The sequence below is a fragment of the Lygodium microphyllum genome, chromosome 27 (genome assembly GCF_053477565.2).
Source record: "Lygodium microphyllum isolate KBCC chromosome 27, Lygodium_microphyllum_v1.1.10, whole genome shotgun sequence".
NCBI classification, from domain to species: Eukaryota; Viridiplantae; Streptophyta; class Polypodiopsida; order Schizaeales; family Lygodiaceae; genus Lygodium; species Lygodium microphyllum.
Window position 1 is genome coordinate 65,867,799 of NC_141161.1, and position 23,384 is coordinate 65,891,182.

The 23,384-nt window shown below is 41.5% G+C and overlaps 1 protein-coding gene and 1 pseudogene across 4 annotated transcripts in view; one reads left to right on the forward strand and one right to left on the reverse strand.

Moving 5' to 3' along the window:
- ATVPS33 (Sec1/munc18-like (SM) proteins superfamily) overlaps positions 1–23,384 on the reverse strand; it is a 119,290-nt gene that overhangs the window by 81,609 nt on the left and 14,297 nt on the right. For 3 of the 4 annotated variants that reach the window (XM_087669293.1, XM_087669292.1, XM_087669290.1), the window contains 8 exons: positions 20,826–20,890; positions 20,624–20,663; positions 20,333–20,413; positions 17,564–17,761; positions 17,125–17,235; positions 16,970–17,035; positions 16,666–16,773; positions 16,509–16,553 (listed from right to left, as the gene is read on the reverse strand). In XM_087669293.1, the coding sequence (XP_087525419.1) occupies positions 16,509–16,553; positions 16,666–16,773; positions 16,970–17,035; positions 17,125–17,235; positions 17,564–17,761; positions 20,333–20,413; positions 20,624–20,663; positions 20,826–20,878 (702 nt within the window). In that variant the 5' untranslated portion in view covers positions 20,879–20,890. The remainder of the gene's footprint in view (positions 1–16,508; positions 16,554–16,665; positions 16,774–16,969; positions 17,036–17,124; positions 17,236–17,563; positions 17,762–20,332; positions 20,414–20,623; positions 20,664–20,825; positions 20,891–23,384) is intronic. The other variant, XM_087669294.1, reaches the window with a different exon arrangement.
- On the forward strand, positions 2,825–13,576 carry LOC148012412 (uncharacterized; annotated as a pseudogene).

The following is a 23,384-nucleotide window of genomic DNA, read 5'->3' on the forward strand; positions in this document are numbered from 1 at the left end:
GCATTTCCTTCATTCCCATGTGAATATTCTGAGAGGCATCATCATTGCTTGAGTCCATCTCATTGTATAAAGACATATTTCTGTAATTTCTCAACTGAGATTAAAAATCAACACTAGCACAAAGCTTTGGCTTGCAATCAGCTATCTCGAGCCCACCAAATCAAGGGATTGAGTAATATCCCAGCAACAAAACTATGAAACCAGCCTTCCTCCTCAAATAGGGTAGTGAATAACCTAATTAAGCACTATTTATAGAAATTAGCAAATTCACAAAACTGAAATGCACACTTTACCATATAATCTTGGACATTGGACACCCTATTGACCCCAAAATTAACGCCCGTTTTGGTATTTATTTAACTTAATTGAAGAAGAAGTTGATGTACAATGGCATTCTCCCAATCCCTTTCGTTATTCCAACTCCCCTTGTTGTCCAAAATGACCACTAAGTCTTCAATCTGATTTGCCCCTTGATTGAGACAATCAATTGGTCTTCACCCGCATTGATGGAGATGGAGAATGCCCCAAATTCAATGACTTGCTGGTCCCTCCACTTAAATAGGCTAAAAACAGCTTCAGCCCTATTGAATCCAAGTCTTGGAGCTTTCTATTTCTAGCACGTTCTCCGAGGCTGCTGCTAAACCCTAATTTCTGCTACAGATTAGAGATTACAGCACAAAAAACTGAAATTTCTAAAACCCTGGTGATCTCAATGCTATAATCTTCGGAGCAAGGCTATAGAAAGGCTAGGAGATGAGAGAGAAAATTCACACAGTCTTCACGAAGAACTAAAGAGAATCTGTCACTTACGGGCTGCCCTGTCTCGACAGCTTGTAGATGCAAAGAATTGAAGAAAATCAATCATTTACTGTTGCTGCTCTATCTCAACAGCTTGTAAATGCAAAGAACTCAAGAAAATCAGTCATTTACTACTACTGCTCTATCTCAACAGCATTTAGCTGCTGTCACCTGTTGTAGATTGGTCTTCTCTTGCCCCTGGCTGCCTCAGAAGATCCTCCAATGGCTGCAAATCAGACCAGCAACATCTCCTCCCTCTCTCTTGCAGGCTGAATATACTAAAAATGCCTCTCTTCAACCTCTAAAGACGTTTTTCAGTCTTGAATGGGCATTTTTGACAAGTGGCAGCCTTCCCAAATGGTTTTTCCAGCATTACCCATAATTAAATGTTACTTTTCAGTCTTTAAATACTAAAATTTAATCTAATAATTATTTCGGTGCCCTAAAATAATATAACTGACCAACAACTAAATACACTAGGTAACTTCGATTCCCAACAATCTCTTCGCTATCTTTGACCATCAGATTGGCATTTGGTACCATTAAACGCAACTTCCCTAGTGTTACCAACTAACACTTATGGCCAAATGAATGACTTAGGCGAACAACTGGCACCAAATACCACCAAGTACCTGTGCGACATAACTTATAGCAACTTTTGCCTTTGACATCATGTGATTTCCTCGCCTCTCTCGCTCGTAAATTTACTCTAACCCCAGTTACACCTCACATGTGCAACATTTACTTAACCATGTGATTAAGAATTAGTCCACATGTTAAGTGAGGTTTCAAAAATACATGTCCTCATGATAGTTTCACAATCAATCTTTAGATACCTTCGATACCCCCTACCAACGACAAAGCCTTTGCCATGGGAGTCTTATCTCTTGTAGGAGGTGAAAAAGTTCAAGGGGACTAAGCAACAATGAAACAAGAAATCATCAAGAAGAAGGAACACTTCAAAGAATTACAAGAACAACTACGAGGCATAAAGAACAAACAACAAAAAGCAAAAAAAAGGAGCCCAGAACACATTCATTACAAGCAAAATTGACCTACAAGATACAAAAAGTGAATTTATCTGATTCAATACATTTTTATAAAGAGGTTATGTCAATAATTGAGGAGAATGAGAGAATTGAAAGCGATTAAAGAGAAATAAGGATTGGTGGTTTCTCCCCTAGATGGGACAGGGAAACAACATTATCCCAAAAGGTACACAAGCAAAGCTCAGCTACATGGATATGATAGAGAAGATAGCTGTGATCAAGCAAACCAAGTCCCTACAAGGGACAAAAATGTGGATAGTGGACAAGTTGACCCCACTCCAACTCAAAAATCAATCAATAGAATCAGCCAAAGTCAAAGAAACACAAAGAAATGGTAAGTGGACAATGTATTAAGGAGAGAGAGCAATCATCAGGCAGTTTCATACCCCACTTCCCCACAAGTAAATGTATCTTCTACTGGGATTTAGCTACCCTCTATATTTCTAATGGAACTTGATATTGCAATTAAAGCTATTATGAGTCATAAGAGCTTTGAGTTTATTCCTTTCAGTTATATTTCTTTTCTTTTTTTTTTATGTATCTTCATGGCACTGATACCTGAAGTGGAATGTTATGAATCAATTGATCTCACCTATAGGTCAAGTTTGGCCTCCAAAGGACATTAATAGAGCTTGCTTTCTCACTTTCTCTCTCCCTCACACCACTTTCTACTTTACATATGAGCTTGCCAACATCTACACACACCATATATGCGAGAGATTGCTTCAATTGGACCCGTTGGAATCCCTAGCCACGCTCACCACATAGCTTACCTCAATCCTACACTCATCAGCCACTGTGAGCTTCCCCAATTGCATGCAGCTCACACACAGTACAAGGTCTAGAATCACCCCCCGGCAGATGTAGTATTATGAGAAGTCTAGAGCACAATACAGACATCTTTGAGCACACGTTGCACTTGGGCAAATCACAAAGAGGGAAGCCCAAAGAGAGTGACATTGCTTTACTCACCAAAAATGACAAAGTACGAGGAGACACATTACTGGGACCTTCCTCTACTATTTAGGAGCAAAGATGTGGCTACAACATGGAGGAGATTTAAGAAGCCTAGGTGACAAACGCCCATTGAGGACCCAGGTCCAAGGGATATGGCAGGCTTATGCAAAGCATCTATATGATGTACCACATCAGCCTCCCATACCACAATCAACAAAGCCACGCCCCACATCACCAACCTTCTTCATGACTAGCATGGTGGAGCGGGCTATTAGGAGGCTATAGCATCCGCCTCCTAATCACACATACACAAGGGAAGCATCTGATTTATGCAACATAGGTTCTTGCACCATTCATTGCTCATATGTTCAATAGGGCCTTGGCAGAAGGATTCCCAAACGAGTGGACTATGCACATCATTGTCTCTATCCATAAGATTGGGAATCTCTTTGATCCAGGGAACTACCAAGCCATCATGATTATTCATTTGTTAACCAAGTTACATAGAGCAGTGATAGAGGCGAAGCTGAGCACTTATGTAAAGCGGAAGTCTATGCGGACAACAAGACAAGCACGTTCCAGACAAGGCTTCTCCAAAGCGGACCATATTTTCACCATGAGATGCGTGATTGAGCAAGCCTGGAGCAAGAGACAAAGACTATACTACTCCTTTGTGGACTTTCACAAAGCTTTAGATATGGTGCCAAGGGACAAATTACTGCAACATTTGTTGACTCTGGGGATGCCATCAGCCATGACATGGAACATATATGCACTATATGAGCGGGTAATGGGACGAGTTAGATGCCCTAGAGGAATATCTAGAGAAGTTTCTAGCATCATTGAAGTGAAGCAAGGCTGCCCATTATCACCCACCTTATTTGGGCTATATATTTATGAGATCACCAACTACATCAAAGGATAAAGAGCTAGCTTCGACTTGACTATGTTGATGATATTGTTTTGATGTCAAGGACACAAGAGAAACTCCAAAGACACCCCGAAGCCCACCACCGCTTTGCCTAGATAGAGGATTGTAACTAAAATTTGGAAAAATCAAGGTCCTTATCTTCCACACATCAACCCAGGTCTACACGAAATCATCCTTCACTCTGGATGGGCAATCACTAGAGATGGTGAGCTTATATGTTTCACTTTTGCTACCACATCAGACCGCTTTTCCATGGTGCAGATGACTTGAGATCCTCTCACCAAGGGATATACATCATGGATCCTTCTAGAGAGACAGGGCCACCAAACATACTTAAAAGAGCCATATACCAAGCAATGGCTATTTGACACCATGGTCACTCTTTCTCTCATGTATTCAACAGTTGTTTGAGCCTCTAGACTAGCCACATCAGTTTGGCCACAAATAGATCAACCTCAAATTATTTTGTTGTTACATACGATACATAGCAAATCCTCAATGCCCCACAAGATACTTAGAGCAAAATTTGTTGCAACACTTGTGAAGAAATGCTCTAAACACAAAAAACACAAATTCAATCATACAACAAAGCACAAACTAATAACACATAACATACTTAGGGTTAGGGTAACTCAGAGACGGTGAACACAATGAATAATGAAGTGACTAACTACTAAATTTACAATGCTCATGCAGCAAGCACACTATGCAGTGATACTAAACCTTGAACTCTCGCATCTGTGGAATCAAGGCACAGAGGTTACAAGCTAGAGTATGTGTTATACTCCAAAACGGATCTCGAAATGTAGCAAGGCAACCTCCATGTGTTGAACAACAAATGGAGCTAGAGAGGTTGCATTCAATGCAAACAAGCAATGAAGAGAGAGAAACATCAAACATAGATGCCAGATGACCAAGCCACAGCTAAAGAGTGATAGCAACAGCTCCAATAAGTGGACACAGCACCAAATGCAGATCCAATAGGTGGCAACAACTCTAGAGTAATGATGCTAGCTCTAGAGTACCAAGCAACAACTCCAAGGTGAAGGCAATTGCTAACATGCCGAGTCAAAGATTGAAATCAAGCATCAGATGATACCATACAGTAAGGGAAAGATCTAACCACGATGTCCTTTGCGAATGGGGTATGGGCAACAAAGATACAGCTCCTATAACCCGCAAAAACAAGATTGAGTGAGAGTGGTGGGTTATATCCCTATTTATAGAAAGTTTCAGGCATGGAAATTAGTGTTTCACATATGGGAAACAATTACCCTCTAGAATCGCATTTCTTTTTAAATGATAAGGTTTTCTCATTAATTAAGCATATTTTGGGGCTATTTAAGTCACACTAATACATTTTTAGCTCAACACCCCTCTCAAGCCCAAACCTGAGCCATGAGAAATAAGCCCCCTCTCTTTTTTTTTAAACCCCAAGGCGTCCCACCCCAAAGTAACCAAGGCATCGGACAAAGGGTGTACATTGACTGTCTAGCGACCTACCAAGACTACATAGACGATAATTATCTTACCAAGGAAGCCTAAGTGATCACACAAAAGAGGCCAAGGCAATGAACCAAGGGTGCTCATCGACTGCCTAGGGGCCTATGAAGTTGTACAAAGATGGATGGAAATTTAACAACGGACTTTTTTTCCTTAAGGGCTTTAGTTTATTTTGTCACAAGATTTAGCATTAAGAGAGGGTTTCAAATCAGTGTTTGTCCCATTGAGTCACTATGCCCCAAGGTAAGAAAAAATAAGAATAGGTAGCTCCACTATCTGCATAAAACAAGCAAAACTATTCCACATACTACTATGATAAGTGTCTAGGGATTACCTAAGGATGTGTGTGTACCAATTGTACGAAGAATATGTGGAGAGATAAGCAAGACGATGTGTGACCAAGCAAAACAAGCAAAGCCAACATGCAAGCATAAGAAAAAAATTTATCTTTGTAGACTATCATGTGCAATGCCACGAGTATGATGTATCCAGAGTTGACCACTCCAAGGGTGACCAAAAGGAGATAAATGCACACAAATGCATGTTTACATGAACAGAATGTCAATGCATGGAACAATGCAAAGGAAGATGCAAGTTTTCATGCTCATGTAAAATGCAATGTAACAGTACCACTTGAATAGTGCCCTTGTAGAAAAATTGTTCACTTGCCCAAGTGTCCTTTTACAATCATCTCATCTTAACAATGCGGATGAAGTTACAAATGTCCATAATATACGATACAAAATAAATAAATGTCTGAGAGTAAAAAATTATAAGTATCATCACTGCCACTATCAAGAGAAAAAAACTCTCTCTTCTCAAACTAGAAGGAGAAGTAAGAGAGAAGCATTCTCTCCCGGTCAATCTGAGGAAGGAGAGAGCAGTATGCCCAAGCCGATCTATGATAGAAGGTACTACAAAACCAATCTGTTGACCGCCTTGGTCAAAATATCTACAAAATTGCCACTAGAAGGTACAAACTCTAGGCGAATAGTGTCTAGCTCAACTTGCTCTCTAGTGAAGTGAAAGTAAACCGCCACGTGCCAAATCCAAGGTGTGATAATCAGATTGCCCACAAAGGCAATGAAACTCTAGTTGTTGCAGTAAATAATGATAAACATCTCGCAAGGAAACTAAAGCATAGCCAATAAGTTTCTTAAATAGATTGTCTCAATGATATCGAAGAAACCCAATACTCTGTCTCAACCATGGAAGCTGCCACCGTCTCCTGCTTATGGCTAGCTCAAGAGATGGGTATTGCGCCCAAGGTATAGAGTTAGCCACCATGAGAATCCTAAGTGTCAAGATCTCTTGCCCAGTCAAAATAAGTATACCCTTGCAAGCATAAACCATGACCATAAGCGAGTCTATAATTATAAGTGCATCTTAAATATCTTAACACACGAGAACAAGTAATCCAATGAGACATTCTAGATGCATTAAAATACTCACTAAGCAAACAAATTGAGTATGCAAGATCTAGCCTAATATGTATCAACCAAAGTAGTTTCCCTACAACAGAGCGATAGATGTAAGCATCAAAAGGCTAACCTCAGATATCCTTATACATATGGATAATGGGATCTAAAAATGTGGCCACAAGCCGTATCTAATCAATGCAATATTGTTCCACTAACACTAGGACATAGTTCTGCTATGACAGAAAGATACTTCTCTCGGATCGAACAATCTCCATCCCCAAGAAGTAAAACAACAAACCTAAGTCGGTCATCTCGAATGTAGTGCAAAGCTTTGCCTTGATCTTGCTATGGCTGTAGAATTGGAGCCAGTGATAAGTATGTGTATGTCATCAATGTACAACACGGAAAAAATGACCCCCGCACTTGTAATACATACATATAGATTTGGATCAATGTACAACAAGGAAAAAATGACCCCCGCACTTGTAATACATACATATAGATTTGGATCATAGAGAGTGGATGATATCCATGAGTTCTTAAGAACTCGTCCATCCTATGGTACCAAGAGCTCACACTTGATTCAACCCATAAAGAGCTTTCCACAAGTGAAATTACCTCATCGTTCCAGTCAGCAGCAAAAAAACCAAGAGGCTACTCCACATAGACTTTCTCCTCCAAATAACCATTCAAAAAGACACCTTTGGCGTCCATCTAATAGATTGGCCAGCCGTGGAAAACAACGAGCACAACCAACAAACAAAACTATATCAATGTAGTGGTAGGATCCCTAAATTTGGAATGGTTTGTTAGTATCAATGAGGTGATGGGTCTCGCAGAGGGACCTAGAAGCTAAAGTGTCTGCAAGAAAGTCAAGAGTGGGCAGTAGACCCAACTCAAAAGGCACGATCTCATGCGATGTGAGCGGAGATAAGGACCCAAAGTCCAGTGCAAAAGACCACATGATATCCCTCTCATCAAAGACAACATCCCTTCTAACAATCACATTGCTTGTCCGAGGATCGAACAAACGGTAGACTATCACTTCAAAAGAATAACCCACAAAGATCAAGAGATCAACTCAAGGGGTGAGCTTTCATGTCTTGTCATCGAGAGTGTATATATAAGCACATCTACCGAAGACTTTGAAGTGTGAAACAACAGGCCAAGAGCCAAAAAATGCCTCGTATTGAGTCTTTTAAGAAATCGCCGCATTCAAACATCAGGCAAGGATGTACACTGAAGTGTTAACAACCTCAACCAAAGGGTGCTCAAAGGGCTCTACTACAAACAGCATAGAGCCTTTCATATTCATGATTGTCCAATTCCTACGCTCTATGACTTCATTCTATGCAAGGGAGTTGATAGAGGTGAGCTAGCCTGCAATGCCCTACTCCTGTAGAAACTCAAAGAACTCAAGGAAGGTAAACTTGACAACAGAATCATTCCTCATAGTATCCACATGACGTCCAGTCTAGTTATGGACTAGCGGCACCCAAGCATTGAAATAAGTGAAGATATCTAACTTGCGCTTCAGGAAGTACACCCACATATACTTACGGAAATCATCCACTATCAAAAAAAGGTACAATGCGCCATTCAAGGAGGCAATGGATGTGGGACCACAAAGATCTATATGTATGAGCCTAAGGGGCTCCTCAACCCGTGTGGTAGACTGCTAAGGGAAGGATGTACAATGCTACTTACCTAGCTTCCATGCTCTACAAACATCTGGAGATAGTTTTAGGTATGGAAGGCCCTCAACCGTCCCTTAGCATGACAGCTCATAAAGAGAGTTGTAGCCAAGGTGTCCTTAGAAAAAATGACAAAGCTGCCAGAGTCCATGGTCTCCCATGTGGTAGCCAAGGCCTCGAAGCGATGGAACTCCAAAGCATCAATAATCGGCTCCGTAAAAAAATGGATCATGTGGTAAGGGCCATTAGGCTATGCCTTACTGCGAGCAATCACTAAACCTGTTTGAGAGTCTAGGACCTCAGCTGTGGTCATTGTGAAGAAAACTGCTCGCCCAACTAGCAAAGCTACTGAACAAACAATAAGTTCATCCCAAGCTAGGGGACATGATAGACATCATCCACCAAAGCTAGATCCGGATTGTGGTCAGTAGCAAAACTGACGCAACCCTATGCCTGAATCTTGATTGAGAAGTTATTTCCTACATGGACTCTCCCGACTATAAGGGCTTAAGAAATGGAAATGTCCTCTATAGGAGTCATGTGATAAGTGGCTCCACTATCCACAAGCCAAACAAGTGCTAATGTGCTCGACTGTGACAAGTGGGCCTCTACAATCACCTAGTCAAGAGGCAACTCGCAACTGTAAGCAAAACTCGCATTTGATGTCTTTAAGGAGATGATATGGGCCTTTGCAAACCAATCAAACAAACCCTCTAGAGTTGAGTAGTTCGCCCATTGTGATGGCTGACTAGTGGCAATGTGGGTCTAGCCTCGGTGCTACCCATGCTGGGGATTGCCACTATCTTGCTTCCCCTGCTGGGGATTACCCAACTAGGGTGCGACAGTCTGATTCTTAGATTTTGGTTGTGTGTCACTTGCCTTAGATCGACACTCATCATCATAATGGCCAGCCTTTTGACAATGTTGGCAATACCTATTCTTTTTGGGTACATTATGCAATCCAAGTTTGAGAGTGGATTGGATGCCTTGGAATTCACTAGCCTTGTTCCGATTTGGATTTTAATTTGAATTATGTTTGCCCTTGCCCTGTTGCCCTTTCTGAGGAGATACAACGAGTCCCCTCTATCGATGACATGTTATGAAATTGATCGAACAATTGTGTATAACACAGCAAGTGACACTCAAACTCATAAAATGAGAGCATTTGAGACTCTGAAATCACCTCCTACACAAAATGGAAATATTTTCTTTGCAGCTTGTTAAGGAACCAGATAACCTAATCATCAAAGGACTTAGGAGCTGCAGTGGTTGAGAACTCAGCAAGAAGACACCAATACTCAATCAGCTTTACTTTGAAGTCATCTTTATCTGTAATTTTAAAGTTTTGAAGCTCATGATCCAAATTGATGCGATGGCCAGGTCCTATCCCCAGCCGCATAGTGGTCAATCAAGTGTGCCCAACACTTAGAAACTAAGTCGAAATGTTGAAGCTAAGAGTGAAACCAGGGTTGCATTCCATACGCACACAAAATGTTTCGTGCGGTGCCGTATCATACAGACGTTTTGTACAGTTCCATGCAAGGTTCCATACATTGCAACAAGCGCCAACTGGATGTGACTGTTGGAGATTTTTTTACTGCACGTTTTTTTAATTTCTCTCCGTTTTCCTAGGCATTTTGGCCAATGGCTCATGTCAAGGATACAAAGTTCTCATCTTTCTAACTTCTCTCCTCTCCCTCGCCTCAACCCACTATAAAGGGCAGCCCCCCCCTTCTTACCTCTTCATCCAAAAATCAATCTCCTCCTTCAATCTTCCCCTCTGGGGCACAAGCTTGAAGCACCTCTAATACCTTCTCTTCCTCTTGAGTCTTCTCCCCTCTCCTATCCCTATCCCTCGAGCCTCTACCTCTTGCTCTCCCTTTCCCTATCCCTTTCCCTCACCTTCTCTTCCTCTCCTTACCCTCTCCTCCTCCACTTTTCTCCTTCTCCTATCCCTATCCCTCTTCCTCTTGAGTCTTGCTCTCCCTTTCTCTATCCCTTTCCCTCACCTCCTCTTCCTCTCCTCTCCCTATCTCTTGCCCTCTCTCTCGCTCTCTCTTCATTTCATCCGCCTTCCTCTTCCTCCCCCTATACCTATCCACAATGCCAAAGCCTCTTCTTGAAGCCTTTGGTCTCTGTACCACAAATCTTGTGCAGGCCTCGAGCAATGCAAATTGCCACCATTGGACTTGCAAGTTTTGTGGGAAGACGATGACTAGTAGCGTGACAAGGCTCATCATCCACTTGACCAAGGTGGGTGGTCAATGCAGCCATGCCCTTCTATCCCTCAATCTGTAGCGGATGGGATCATGAAAAAGTACTCTCCCCTCTCCCATCAAAGTGGCCATGTGTCATGGCAAAATCTCAAGAGAAGGTGGTTTCCCCTGATATGGAAGTGAATGCTTCCAAAACACCTTCTACACCTACTCCTACACCTTCTCCTAGCCCATGTGTCTCAATGGCCTTGGGCTCCGCCACCACCGTTAGGAGCAAAAGGCCGAATTGCACAAACTATCATTGAGAGCAATCTCCCATTCCACTTGCTTCAAGTGGATAGGTGGAAGAAAATGGTCAAGGCCATTGCCACGGTTGGTCCATGTGAGGGGTGATATAGTATTAGCTACAACGACGCCATGCGGACCAAGAAGCTCGATGAGGAGAGAGAGAGAGAGAGAGAGAGAGAGAGAGAGAGATTGCACGCATTATCATTGAGTGTAATCTCCCATTCCACTTGCTTCGAGTGGATAGGTGAAAGAGAATAGTCAAATCCATTGCCACGGCTGGTCCATGTGAGGGGTGGTATAGTGTTAGCTACAATGACATGCGGACCAAGAAGCTCGATGAGGGGAGAGAGAGAGAGAGAGAGAGAGAGAGAGAGAGAGAGAGAGAGAGAGAGAGAGAGAGAGAGAATCAGTAAATCTCTCAAGTGCATGCATGCCAAATGGGCAAAGTATGGTTGCACCATACTTTCTGATGGATGGAGAGATCGGAAGAAACAAGGCACCATAAACATTCTTATTTATTCACCTCTTGGCACATTCTTTATACAAGCCGTGAATGCAGGGCAAAGAGGACAAAGAACTGCAAGCGCATTCATATACTCATTTTCACCAAGCTATCATTGAGGTAATCTTTTTTTGGTTTATGATTCAATGATTCATTACTCATTTTGTATTTCAACATTCATAAATTATAGTTCATTTTATCTCTTCATAAACCTCTACCTCTTCATTCTCTATCATGATTCGTGAATCTCTATCTCCATGATCCATGTCTCCACCATAACTCAAACCTATCCCCTCTTTCACTTGTGCCACGTAGATTGGTATGACCAACGCAGTGCAAGTGGTCACCGACAATGCTTCCAATTGTTGAAGAATGGGCCGCTTGCTTGAAGCAGAGTTCCTGTCCATTGTATGGAACCCATGTGCCACCCATTGCATTGATCTTCTCATGGAAGACATAGGGTTATTGGAATGGGTAAGTAAGATTGTTGGGGATGGTTGTCTCATAGTAGATTTCATCATCAAGAAGATCAAGGTCTTGCCTATCTACCACCCCTACAATGATCTAGAGTTAAAGAAATCCTCCAAGACCTGTTTTGCCACCATGCGGTTGCTTTTAGAGCGACTATATGACGTGCAAATCATAATTCACCAAGCCATGGTTTCAAAGGAGTTCAAGGCATGGCTACAAGAGAACAAATCCTAGTGTGATGATTTCTCCAAATGCAGATCTTCTACGAGCTTGGAAACGAAGGAATGCAAATGCATTGTGTTCCTTAGTTACAAGCTGTTTTGACAATGTTCTGACTTTGATTCAGCATACAACCAAAGCATCAGAGGCTTGGAATGTACTAAGGAGTTAGTATTAAATGCGAAACTAAACAAGGATTCAAAACTTGGAGAATCAACTAGCAGCGGAGAAGTTTACTGAAGGAGAGACAGCTGAAGCATTCATCACTTGGATTAAGAATCTGCGCGACCAAATGGCTGGTGCTGGGATACAAGAGACTAGCCGAGGAGCCAGCTCGGAGGTGTCTTTGGATTTGTCCACAAAAGTTTGATGGACTAGTAACTTCCCTTAATACTCATTAGTCATTGCTATTACCTCTTATATAGGGTTCTATGCATGATTGACATGAAGGGAGCCAAATTGGGGCTTCTGTGCACTTCATGAGGAAGGCCATTGAGGAGATCAAGGCATGCAAAGTACTAGATGCGGAGGACCCAAGGTAACTACACTTGTTTTTGCATAAGTTAACTAAGTTCAAAGTAAAGAGTTTCAATTTTCACATTCTCTATGACTAAATTAAATGGTTTTTTTTTAAATGTAGTGTTAACATATTGAATGCCACGCCAAGGTGTGATAATATCCTTTACTTACTAGAGAAAAGATGAAAGTGGATGAGAAGACCCATCCACGGATTGGCTGTCCTCTTATATTCTACTTATAAAGCTCCACCCCTTTTCATGGATCAAGAGTTGGCAGCTAATAGAGATGCCTACCTCTCGAAGGCATTGGATGAAAACCAATACGAAGCATTCTTACAAGAAATCAACAATTATAGTGACCAAAGAGGAACCGCTTTTGCCAACACTCTATGCTACAAGAGGGTCTCTTTGGTCAAGCCTATTTTTTATGGGAATCTTTTGGATATCAAGTACCTACTGTCCAAACGATTGCCCTTAGTGTAAGTACCCACTTGTAAGCTGTCACCTAAAGCTGAATTGTTGTGTAATCAATGATCATTGAATTTGAACTTTGAAACAATTTGAATTTTTTATCTAATGTAGGATTGTTCAATTGGTGCATGTGAGAGAAACTGGTCAGTATATTCTCTCATTCACACCAAGATCCAAAACAAGTTGGGCACACGACAGTTAGAGCGACTAATTTATTGTCACTCTAACTTACATATGTTTTAAAGTATACATGCGATGCCCATGGCTAGACAGGTAAAGTTAGAACTTGGAAGTAACAAGTTGTATTCCACTTATTTCGTATTCTAAATAATGAGTTAGATTCCAAATATACAAATTATCATTTTATTTCAATTAGGTGAATGTTGATGAGATCAAGTTAAGCGGGGCTACCTTGAAGAGTATCAACAAGGAGCGAAATAAGGAGCAAGAGGCCATCTTCAAGGATCTCTACATGGAACTAGAGGAGATTGACTGTCGAGTCTCACGCACACGTAGAGACCGTGGAGTTGTTGCCTGAGTTGCAAGCACTAGGACCGGCCCTACACCAACCATCAGAAACTATGTGAGGCAAGGCTTTGGGAGTTTGTCTACTGCACGTGCAGTTGTTATAGAGGATGCTCCAATTAGGGAGCTAAGTATGATGATTTTGGGAATGTTGTAAGTGATGGCGACTTTGATGAGCCATCTGAGGCTTCTTTTAGTGAGAGTCGCTCTCCACCTTCCAATGTGTCTAAGCCTAATGATGAGTCGTCCTCATGAGTCTAGACATTTTGTACTTAGTCCATTTGTCATTATACATTTTCAGTCCTTTCATGGACATTTGCAATTCACATATCTTTTTGGAGCACTCAATACATGACTCTAGTAACAATTTCGACTCTTTAGACCTATATGGCATTGCAATTATTTTCTAAACTCTAGTCTCTAATTCATGAAACTTTGTGATGTGATTGATCTATCTTTAAGTTGCACATTTTGTATGTATTATTATATATACATATATATAAGTTTACATGCATTTTTTAATGAACATATGAAACAACATATTTTATTCTTAAAGTTTTTGTGTACGTTCTGTACCACACTAGTTTACATACGAATCATATCATACTATACATATGAAACAACCCTAAGTAAAACTCAAGCAATTAGCCATGCATAAGCGGATAAGTGGGGTAGAGTGGAGAATAAGATGGTGGTCGTGGTCGTGGTCGTGGTGGATAAGGAGGAGAGGGTAGTGGTGGATAGGCAAAAATAGGCTACTAATGTCCAATGAGTGTTGATTGATGAGAAGGTACCGAAGCTACCATAGGTCCATAGGATACCGAAGGTAAAGGTGGAGACACAAGGACATGATAGTCGTATCCAAATGTCGGCTAAGGCACAGAATAATGACTGGATTGTCCGCTAAGTAATGCCACAAAGGCAAACTACGGTACCAAACGACCCACACTCAAGTATATCTGGGATATACTCCCAGAGGGATAACCCAAAAGTGTGTGGGAGAGGTTGAGCCTCCATCGCAGTTATACCACCCAGAAACAGATAGGTAGAGTCCTAAATGCTATGAGACATATCCATGTCAAAATGAAAATACTATCTAAATGTGCAATAAGTTTGGGCAAGCCCCCAATGGATACAAGTATGTCCATGTGGGGACGCGAGGCTATATACATCTGAGATACAATGGTGCCATATAGATCTAACACCATCCAGTGAGTATAGGGGGATGTAAAATGTGATAGTTGGATGGGTGGTATAACTGCGATGGAGGCTGCGCAGATCGGGTTGTCACTGCAGCAGGTGCAGGTTACATCAGCCAGATCGTCAGTTTCTCTCTACGGGCAGGTACATGTAATACATCATGGAGCACAAGAGAAGTCCTATCAGGCAAAGCTAGGTGTATGTCCCATGTACCAACAATAGCATAAGTCTACTCAAGGCCCAAATCAATGCATATGTCAACCTCCCTGTAGGAAGAGAACCATGCTCTAAAATGGGTAACATGACAAGAGGCTGAAGAATCCAACAGCCAATCAAAGACATAGGCCCAATCATTGAGCAAGTAAGTTGTAGGGAAACTAGATGACAGGAGGGCATACTTAACTACATCATCATGGGTAACTTCATGCATCTCACCACTAGAAAGAGTGGTAACACCTACTGCTTCACTGACTCTCTGCTCATGTCAAGTCTATCTCTGTCTCTGCTACTCTCTAGTTCATCTAAAACATTTTCTTTTAACATTCCCAAGCTTTCCACAATAGAAGCATACAACATCTGTAACTGAAGAACCTGTAGAAGACAATAAGAAATCCAAGTCATCATGAATAGGGCTATCCATAGCATCCACGGAACTCAAGAAGTTGAGGGTTGTCCCAACAGATGGAACCTGCTCATAAAGACAATCATCTGTAAGTGCATCAGTGGTAGAAGCATGCTGCAAAGGCTCATGAAATCTCAACGGAAGGGAGGATGTAAAGGCATCAACCAAGGATGCAAAAGCTCCAAGCCCTGTAAAGGCCAATGCCATTGATAGCCAACAGAAGGTATAAGAACCTACTTTCAATTTGGTAGAGTTGGAAGTTGCTGCTGTTACACGCATCAAGAAGAAGGAACCAATAGTTTAGAATGGAAATGACTCTCTTGCCAAGACTGTGAAGTTCAACCTACTTACAGAGGGACAGAGCAGTACAGAACAAAACAGTACAGTACAGAGCACTACAGTGCCACAGAAGTCTACAGAGACAGTCCCAGATACAGAACCAGAGGCCCAAGAGATAGATGATACCGAAGCACTTCCAGAAAGAGAAGAAGTGCCGATGTTACAATTGTTAGAAGAAAAATGAAAGATGAAAATGGTTGTAGCCCCATTCCCCAGCCGGTCATGAGCTCTCTCTCTCTCTCTCTCTCTCTCTCTCTCTCTCTCTCTCTCTCAGTGCCAGTGACACGAGCAGCAGCTGATAGAGGTGAGGGCTCAGTCCAGATGCTGCCCTCGTACTATTTCATCCTAGATGTATGACATACTCTATCCACCGATTCCTGACTGGGCAGAACTAGATATAGGGATATCATTCAGCCACATAGCTAGACATGTACTACCTCATCCTCCCATTGTATTCCTATATGAGCAATATTTTGTTTTGTACATAACCTTAGCTTCTTTTCACAGCACATCACTGACCATCTTTTAGCATGTCATACTTTGATATCCAGTGACAACCAGCATTGTATATGGTTTTGTCTCATCGGCCGATTTTGGCCTCAAAAGACATTCATATCTCTCTCTCTCTCTCTCTCTCTCTCTCTCTCTCTCTCTCTCTCTCTCTCTCCCCACACGCATACATATATAGATACATACATACTATTCCATCAACTTTTGGCCTCATAGATCATTTTAGCCTTTTTGCAGACAGTAATATAACATTCATTTCTGGTATGTTTCATACCTGGCGATCAAGTAGTATTAGTGTGTCAATTTCTGGGACTCCTGCCTAAAGCAAGTGCCACAAGAGGATGTCTATCAGTAAACATGTAAGCAAGCTCATTCATTCAACAAAGTTACAACTATGCAGACTTATCCTAGAACAACTCAAGTTTTCTCACCCCATATGTTATTCCTGTATTTTCCCGCTGCATGCGGTTCAAGATCTCTGATACCTGAGCAGCAGCTTTTCCCTTCACTTTCACATTGGGAATCAAACCAAATGAGACCTGCAAATATAGATATAGCTAAAATTTTGACACACTATGCAAATTGCAGTTTGGCATCCAGTCAAAGAAACAGATTTAGTGTTCCAGACATAAAGCACTCAAAATGCTGCACTTGAGCTCCTAATAGCTTACTCTAACTGTAGAGAGCCTACTTGTGTGCTTCAAAATGCTATACTTGTCAAACAGTACTACACACCTGAAGGTTGAAGATAGCTCGAGCCACATACCATAATGCATTCGTGTCCCCATCGACATGAAATTCCTGCAAGAAGTACAGTGATGCTAAAATACGTGTGGAAATTTTCTTGAAAATAAGAAAAGGCTTCACTGCTGCAATATCTTACACCATACTTTGTAAACAGTATCAAGCTCCAAAGACAATACATCTTCATCAAAGGGAATAAAGTGCAATGGAAATTCCCCCATTGTTACTGCCCCTAGAACCCCTTCATCCTCCAACACCTGAAACAAGTGGAAACATGAGAAACCACTCCTTTGCTGAATAAAAGTGTGTGGACCATCATCTGACCAATTACAGTCAATTGGAAAGGCCCTCCATCCATTGATTTAAGAAGCACATATTAATGGTAAGTTTAAGCCATAAGCACAATAAATATGCATTCATAACGATAATAATTGAACTTTATTGCCAAAACTTCTAATACGGATCAAGTTGATAAAACACTTACGATTAAATATGGATATATGTGTACAGTTACATAGTTAAATCATAGAATATACTCAAATAGAATTAATGAGCTTGAAAAACATTTGTATTCATAAAGCAGACCTTTTTACAGACGACAGTGCTCCGAGGTATGAAATAAATAGAGTAATGCTTTTGCAGGTTCTTTCCTTTGTCATGCCTTATTTGTCCTGCAATCAGCTTCATTGCACCAATCCATGGTCGAACCAGATACAAAACATTCATACAATCAGACTGCACTGGATCTGGAGAAAGATGGAAAAGATTTTCCACACCATGATCCTGCAAAACGAATCAAGAATCAGCTATGGCATAGGTCAGAACATATAACACTCCTTAGTAATTACTGTACTTAAATATATGTAAACAAAACTGGATTCTTGAACCACATCCTCAACTCCACAAGTCCCCACCCCATGCTCATCAATGTAATGAGATGAATCCCTATGCCCCCCCCCCTTTTTTTACTCCCAACAATACAATTGTATAGAAAAAATTAATGACAAACAAGTATTAAATGTTGAGGGTTGGCAAAGGAAAAATCCCAGAAAGTATATGAATATTAGACTACAACCAAAGTAATCTTAAATTTTGGACAAAAGCATCCAATTGTAAAGTAAAGCTTTACTTGCCAGGAGTGTAGAAGAAAGACAGATATGGTGATTGAGGGAGAGAGAGACTCAAAGAGGGAGAGGAGAGAGTGTGTGTGTATTTTACGAGACCGTGAATTTTTAACTTAAAGCTCTTTGGATACTTAAGTTGGGGCAGTTAAGTTGTGCACATGTGAGTTGCACAAGTGAGATTGAGTTAAATGTGTATCACGGTGACAAACAATCCTAGCCTTTGCAGACAAGTGCCAATGGGTTACCTAGGAGGTTAAGGACATTGAATTTTCCCTTGGAAATGACTTTTGGTGCCATGGGGGTTAGAGGTTTAAATGATTTAATATCCTAGACTAAGGTTTGTGGAATGTTTCAACACTTTAGAGTTCAAAGAGGTTAGCATTTAAAATTGAGGTTGGGCAACCATTAATGTTATTTTAATGAGGATAGACCAAAGAGCTAGGCAGCTCGTTTTGCCTGTGGAGGCTCTAGTGAAAATGGAAATTTGTCAAATGTCAAGTTTGAATTAGTTCTAGGCTGCATGCAAGTGTATCTTCCATGTTGGGCAGTTTTCCTCCATTTCTTCGCTGTTTAGGGGCAGATATGAGGGTGGAGAACTCAGTTATGAGTAGGCAAACAACTGCTGAAGCTTCAAGTTAGCAGGGCAACCTGATCCAGAGTGGATTCTAGGGCTGTAGACAGCAAGGAACCTTAAAAGCAAAGTCAATGACCTCTTTCAGCATCACCGGACCTCCCGCCAACGCTTGCCAACATGGACCTTTGCTCTCTACACTGCCAGAGTATATGCATCTACCACCACACACTTGTGCCACCTCTCCCTTTTGGGCCACAGAGTTTAGTATGCACTAGCTTTTAGATTATTATGCTCAAGGCAATAAGACACATCCGATGCACACTAAGACCTTTTGAACACAAGGAGGATCGTCAGGTGCCATGGCCTCCTCACAACCGCCGCAATGCACTACAGAGGTTGCTTCTACTTCTTCTAGGGTTTCAGGAATGCCACCTCGACAACCTATGGCTCTACAGTCCACTCCAACGAGAGATGGTGATTGTTGGATATTGTCCCCTCAGTAGTCCACTCCTTCAGGAGATAGTGGCTGTTCAACACCTTCCGTTACTTCGGCTCCACAATCCACTCCATTGGGAGACATCAACTATTGCCCACCCTTGGCTTAGCATGAGCCTCACCTTCCCCAACCCTCGACTACTCAGGTTTGAGAGGCCACCTCTGGGAGTTCTTCGACATCTTCAACACCCCATGTACCTTCTTCAGTATGACCGGCAATACTTCCTTTGTCATCAGATGATTCGAAGTTTATGATCCATGAGTTTTTAGATTCCCTTTCTCTTGCAGAGGGGGATTTAAAGCAAGATGTACTCTCTTTGCCCTCCAAGGGGGCTCCTTCTTCGGCTTCAGAGAGGGCCCCTGTGTCTCCACCCTTAGAGGGGGCACCTACTCATCATAAAGTCCTCCACCCTCTCTTTAGGGATGGCTGTCTTCGAGCAATCATTTCTCCTATTGATACCCAAGATCTTTAGGTACCACCTAGATTGGGGCCTTGGAGGTTCAGCCAGCGACTTGGTGACAAGGCCTTCATATTCCTTCTAGCATGGACTTACAGAGCTAGTGGCCTCTCTTCCGAGATGGGGTCATGTTCTCTAGTTCATCCCATCTAATGTTCCTTACTACAGGTTACCATTTAGGTGGAAATCTTGGATCTCCAGGATCCTCTACACCTTCTTCGTATCTCTCTTTGCCCCTCTTAATCTTCATCCCTTTTTGGGCCCAAGAGGGGGTGTTGAGAAACCACTTCTTTAGTTTACACACTTCATTTAGTGTTTCACACTGACAGCCCCAAAAAGGGCTAGTGTGCACATTCTGGTCACTTTTTCAGTGAGCGCCCACTCAGTGATACACCACCCTAGACCGCTTACGCCTATAAATAGGCCATCACTTCATTCATTCTTCACCCACTTCAGTCATTCTTCACCCCTACTATCTCTCTGGTCTCTTAGTCAGTTTTTGACACATTCCAAGTTGAATGAAAAGGACCAATCCTACTGAAAAAGTTCTTAATTTATAGCAAAGAGAGTAAATAAATGCCCAGCGAAATGGAATCCAACAGCAAACTGCAGAACCAACAGCCAGGACTGACACACCTGTAAAGAGTCTAACTACTTAAGTGCAAACACAATTTTTATTTACAAGGAGCAGTCGAAAACATACCCTTAGAACAGAGGTTTGAGCAATTAATGCTAGTGGCCCGCTCAACTTTGTGTCCAGAATAAGTATTTTTTTCCCAAACATCTGCAATTATCAAAAGAAGAGCAATATTCAACACAAGGCAGCACAAAACCTCATAACTTAAAATACAAGAACTAAGTTGTTTCTGGTAAACAACAAAAACATATCGTTCTATAATCACATTTCATGTGATGTATACAATAATGAATATCTTGCAAAACAAACTGCATGTGGATGTCTTCTCCACAAAGGGTGACAAATCACAAAACTTACAGAATCCAAAACCCTGACAAGCTCTTTTAGACTTCGCTCCCTGAGATAACACAGAAAGGTCAAAAGGATGACCAGTAGTAAAAGTTACATGATCCAAAGCCCTAATTAAGTCTAAGACCATGTATAACTTAGAGACTAGAGACCATCATTGTAATTGCAATTGTATAACAGAAAATGAAACTTGCATCTTGATCCTTTTCACCTATTAAGAGAAAGGTTTATGGGAGCATTGTCCAGGTTCGGTATTTGCGCCATCCTCAAAACTATCTGCATTACTTGACAACAAAACTTATATGAGAGACACAAAGAGACCAAAATGTGTACCCTTCCAAATCTACATTTAAGAGAAAATACAAGGTTTACAAACATTTTTGTGTTTAAGAGAAAATGGTGATCGTGCTTTGATAAATGCTGACCTGCGCAGAGCATGGGTATCATGGTGTGATATTGCTTGCCTTAGCAAGCCCTTAATAATCAGTTGTATTTTTCCTCTATTATTTTTTAACTAATCTTGCACTTTCTTAAATCTACACTATATTATTGGAATATTGCTAACATGCCTTGTTAGATAATGATATATCAATGGCCATTGGGAAATGGGCGTCTCTCACTCTCTCAAAATGAGGATTCAATGGGCATCACGAATTGAATGTTGGCTTTTTGTACAAGTCTAAATTTATTGGATTTGATGGTAAATTGGGTGTGCAAAGTTAAGAGCAAAGCATTGGGATTGATACATGAAGAGGACTAAGGCTTCGTAGAGCAAATCAGATCAGTTTGGAATTGATATATGCATGTTTGATACATTATTTGAAGCATGTGACAGTGTTGGTGGACCAGCTCTGCACATTGAATGTCACTTTTGCATGTCATTGGACTGCAAATGGCATGTATTCTTATGCATTACACTTGTTAGGGCGTGAGTGGACAGATTTGTCATGCATTTCGTCAAGGTTGGTGAGGCTGATTCAAGAGAAAGGCAGATGGGAATCATTGGCATCCAGAAGGTGTTGGTTAGTGATAGCAAGTCACTTGCGATTTATGCAAGCTTTGAATAATAAGGACATACTGCAAGGGGTGCCAACCTTTGGGGCCTATTGTGTGTCATCTTCTGAGTAAGAGCGTTCTAGCTCTCTTGTTCAATGAGTCTTTTGTTTATTTACCGATTAGTTTCATATATACAAGTTATTTTATGACCACTCACCCCCTTAGATTCTAGATGTGCTAGGAAGGCCAAAGGAGATGGAACAGGTGTGAGGGTGGCAAGAGAGTACCACTGCCGATGAAATCTATCGATAAAGAATGCAAGCCAAGGAGTAAGACCCCCTCTCCATATGAAAACCTGATCTGATAGGTGGCCACCATGGGAGTGGAAACACCTCCAACAAATTACTCCAATGATATCTAGTCAAGAATAGGTGAGCCAAGCTACGAACCCAACTAAGAGACCATGGCAAGGAGCTGTCAAAAGCAACATAACCTGCCAACAAAGAGCAACAAGAACCAAGGGCCACGGGTAGGCATACAAGTGGTAGGGGATGGTGGCTCAATGACAAATGAAAGAGATCGACACATGAAAGAAAGGCCCGAAGTAGACTACAATCCCTAAAGAAGCTCCTCGTGATCTTGGGAACCCCCCTTTGAATTAAAGAGATCGACACATGAAAGAAAGGCCCGAAGTAGACTACAATCCCTAAAGAAGCTCCTCGTGATCTTGGGAACCCCCCTTTGAATTAAGAAGAGCCGAGGAAGTAATAGCTCGCATCTCAAAGATCATCCCGCTTTAAAACGAATGGAGATTAGAAAAGAACCACCAAAGAAGATAGTGGGGCATGGCCTCTCCTCCCAATCTATCGCAAGGATGACGCCTACTATAGAGTCCTCAATAGATAAAGCCGGCTCAATGAAGAGTATCATGGACACCAAGAATCTAGTATCTTCTAGAAACTTACTATCTTCTAGAGACTCCTAGAAGATTTGAGAAAGTTCTAAGAAGATTTCTTAGAAAAAGTTTAGAAAATTAATGTTTACATCATTGCTCATGTCAGCAATGCTTATATCATTTATGATGTCATCATGCTATATCAGTGCTTGTAAGTTATATTGGCATTGCTTATGTCAACAATGCTTATGTCAATGTTGTTGTCATCATCTAGAAGCTCCCCTTAATTTCCTTTCTTAACCTCCTCAACTCTAGTATATGAGTCTTGGGCTATAAGCCCTTCAATCTTGCCAATGCCAATTGTGAGACTCTATGAGGTAAATTCTCTCTAGTTCCAGTTCAAGTCTTGTATCTCCAATTCTTGTCATGTCTTGTATTTGATCTAGTCTTGTCAGAAGTGGAGCAACGGTGGAAGCATAAACATGTGCTGAAATAAACTGCTGAAACACTAGACAAAAAGAAAAAAGAAAAGAACACGATACAGATGAGAACTCAGATGTATGCACGGGAAATGGAATCCATATATCTGAACACGAGGCAGTCGCATACAACAGTGAGTCACTGGCTGCGTGGGCACTGGCACTGGCTCCTCTCTCCACAGAGTCTGCAGATGGTGAAGATGATGATGATGATACTGACTAAGGAGGGGCCACTGAGTATAAATAGGCTGAAAAGTGGGGAGCAATAAATGCTGGTCGGCCAGCATTAATGCTGGCCGACTGGTGCATAAAATGCTCCACTGGCATAAAATGCCACACTAGAAAAATACCTAAAATACCTAATAAAAATGCCCAGCCCAGATCAAGCTTAGACTCACAC